This window comes from Vairimorpha ceranae (assembly GCF_000988165.1).
Source record: "Vairimorpha ceranae strain PA08 1199 chromosome Unknown NODE_224, whole genome shotgun sequence".
NCBI lineage: Eukaryota > Fungi > Microsporidia > Nosematidae > Vairimorpha > Vairimorpha ceranae.
The window spans coordinates 1-3,605 of record NW_020169519.1 but is presented as its reverse complement, the minus strand read 5'-3'; the positions used below and the strand labels follow the sequence as shown (position 1 = coordinate 3,605).

The 3,605-nt window shown below is 26.0% G+C and overlaps 2 protein-coding genes across 2 annotated transcripts; both read right to left on the bottom strand.

The window, feature by feature from the left end:
• AAJ76_2240002614 (hypothetical protein) lies at positions 1-992 on the bottom strand (the record flags this gene model as incomplete). Its single annotated transcript, XM_024474660.1, has 1 exon — positions 1-992. A coding segment is annotated over one exon (992 nt), but the record flags the coding sequence as incomplete, so codon positions are not given.
• A 364-nt stretch (positions 993-1,356) lies between these two features.
• AAJ76_224000516 (hypothetical protein) lies at positions 1,357-3,090 on the bottom strand (the record flags this gene model as incomplete). Its single annotated transcript, XM_024474661.1, has 1 exon — positions 1,357-3,090. One exon carries the CDS (start codon positions 3,088-3,090, stop codon positions 1,357-1,359), a length of 1,734 nt encoding a protein of 577 aa, XP_024329547.1.
• Between the last annotated feature and the right edge of the window lie 515 nt (positions 3,091-3,605).

Below are 3,605 nucleotides of genomic sequence, written 5' to 3'. Positions count from 1 at the left end.
TTACGATATAGCAGATTTTTGTTATTAATTGAACATATCACATTTGATGAACCAGCAAATCCTTCGACATTAAGACTATTACTTAAAACCATTGAATTGGATTTTTCATCTTCATTTAAATTATTTGATAACATTTCATCATTTGTCAAACCTGTTTCATTCATATAAATGTCATCTAAATTATATGTATAATCATAATCATTATCTTCTAAGTTCAATTGAATGTTATTCTCTGGTGAAGCACAATCAAATTGTATATTTTCCTCGGGTAAAGCATAATCAGGTTGTATATTTTCTCCTGGTAAAGCACAATCTGATTCATTAACATCACACTTAAAAGTTATATTTAAAGATTGTAAAAATTCTTTTCTGTTTATCTCCTTATAATTTTTTTTTTGATGTTCATAAACTAAATGATAGTTATCTCTAAAATCTGACGACAACTCTGGACAATTATCATAATAATTAGGTAAAACATCTAGCAACTCCTCACAGGTAATGTGGTCTGGATAAAAATTGTAGGCAGCCCTAATTAACTCTCTTGCTTTATTTTTTTTTTTTTCCGAATTATTAAATCTGGTTGCATTCTTTAAAAAGTTTTGCATACTACCTTCATTAAAAAATCCCACGACGCCTAAAAAACAAGAATCGTATATTTGATGCCATTCACATTTGTTATAAAATTTGTAGCCTATTAAAAATGCTAGTTTGGTTCTGTCATCATCGGAATATACTAAAATTTTAGAATAGTGATACTTTTGTAATTCTGTTTTTAATTCTGTTACCAAATTAGAAATTTTTATAGCGCAATCCTGGCTATCATTATGAGTCGATTTATCGTCGTCATATAGAATTCGTACTAAACCAGGCTTACGGGATCTGTTTTTTAGATCAAACATATATATTATATTTTCCGCAACAAACAATTCAATAATGTCTTTATCATTAATTTCAAAAAGTCTACAAGCTATTTCAAACATTATTTTATACATTTGTTTACATATAGACGAATTTTTAGTTCTAAAAATATTAGCGACAATAGTATTAATATTAACGGATCCGTTTACATAAATATTATTAGTTGAAATGGAATTATCTAAACGTTCTACGTCCAGGTCAAAGAGCTTATTAAAATCTATAATCAGTTGCTTAAAAATAAGTTTTAAACATTCTTTCACAGAAGCACAACCAATTATACATGACCATATACTATTCTCCGTTTTTTTATACAGGTACAAGTCCCATATAAAATATTGTATTGTTCTTTTACTAATATTATAATCAACAGTTATTGTGAAATCAATATCTTCAAACACCGAGTCTTGATGTAAAGAGTAGTATTTTTGTATGCTAGGTTTAACGTCTTCTGGTATCTTGTTCTCCCTTTAAAAAAATGTTATTATAACAAAACTCATATAAAATAAATCTGAAAAGATCAAAATCAGTTTTAGGAGGTACAAATTGAATTAAATATGAAGTTGTAATACTTTTTAAAATATCATTAACACGTTGAACTGGGATAAAATTAAATGCTTCTAGATAACTTGAGTCAATTGTATTAATAATTTCAAGAAAAAAGACTGGCGATATTCTTACTTCTTGTCTATAACTTATCGGTACGACACTGAAGTTGTTTATCATATTTCTAAAATCGATTCTTTTCTTCTCTACTTTATTCAGCTTTTTACTACATACAGTTAAAAGTGACATATCCAAAAAAGCCATACTTACCTCTGGTAAAAATGTATTGTTTCTACATTTTTTGGTGATATCCTCTATTGAGCTATAGAAGTTTATTTTGTCAATAAAGCTGTTCGTATAAATATATTGTTCTTTTTTCTTTGTTAGATTATTGTGGTGGCAGTTACCTATCAAGTTACTAAACAAAATCTTGTGGGTAAATTTATATCCCAACTTATTCAATATCACCTCGCTTGCACAAGTTAAAAAGGGTTCTTTAGAACTTTTTTCAATGCAAAGGTCGATTTTTAAAAAAGGTAAATTTTCAATACATAATTGTGCTTGTAATTCTTTTAGCAACAACAAATAATGGCTCGATTGAGTTTTAGACTTATTGCCTAAAACTTCTACAAAAAAGATAGGTTTTCTTTTGCACGAATCATATAAATATGTAAAAAAGCAGTGGATATTTTCTTCTGTAATGATACCTGTTATTTTTTTATCTGGTTCATTAACTACTATTTGTTTAGCACAAAAGACCCTTTTATCGTCTACTTTAGTGCTATCATAACTTTTAAAAGATTTAAAAATAGAATACAATTTATCATATTTATCTTGTGTGGTATCACTTTTCGTTGATATAATGAATAAATTCAGATCTCCGAGTTTTAATGAAAAGAATCCAAGATAAATAAACGAGCAATTTTTTATATTATAAACAGAGTTTTTATGATAAAACAGATATCTTTTTGTCAGTAAAAGTTTTGTAAATGCATTTTTCAATGCAGTAAAATTTAGGTTAAATGAACCACGTATACTATTACACAAAGACTTTTTATCAACAATGCCCACAATGGCATCAATATCATATGTAGTAATTAATGAAACAGCACTATCTAGAGCCATCGATGCAAATTTTTCATTTGTAATCCTGGGTTTTTTTACAAAACCAATTGGGTGTTTTTTTAGATAATTATCACTAGAAAAAGAAGTATCGTAGAAGAAAGTTTTAGAAATTTGATAAATAGGATTATATAAATGTTCAACGTTAAATCTAGAATTACCCTCACTTATCATTTTTATAGTAAAATTATCAGTGACCAATTCGTTTACATTCAATGATGAATCATTAACAGCTAAAGAAAACCAAATATTTAAGTAACAATACTCTTTCTTCCATGTTATTCTAACCTTATACATCATTGAAAATAAAAGGACATCTAGTAAATTGATGGCATCAGAATGGCCTTTTAAACGATTAATAAAATTTCTAACATAAGGATACTTGCTTTCTTTTAATTTCTTCTTGACGTTTATCAGATGATTTAGAATGTTACTAAGACTGTCAAATTTATAAATTCTATTGATATATTCTATAGACTCATTGAATGGAATATTTTTGTTCTTCATTAATTTTATAGGGGTTATTTAAAAAAAAATGTAGTCGATGTAGCTTTTTAAAAATTAATTTTTTAACCCCTATTCTGTGTAAAAAGGGTGTGCAAAAAGGGCAAATAATTTGTGTGTATGTTTTACAATAAATAAAAATATAAATACAAGTTACTTTGAGTATATAATTTTGTTTATTATTATAATAAAAACATTTGTGGTTTATTTAATTAATTTTAGTAAACGTTTTACTAAATATTTGTGGCTTTAGAAGAAGTGTCGACAAAGCAACCAATTAAAATTATAAAGTTTACAAATAAATATTGAGCGTACTAAAAATTTTCTATTATATTGAGTAAACATAAATAAAATTTAATAGAATATATTGTAAATGCTAAAAACACCTGCTACATATTTAATTTATTAGTGAAATATAAGTAAAATTGTATTTAATATAGATTTGTTTAATTAGACATCTATGGAGCGCTAGTAGTAAATACATAGAAATAAATTTAATTAAATTTTAAAAATTAATT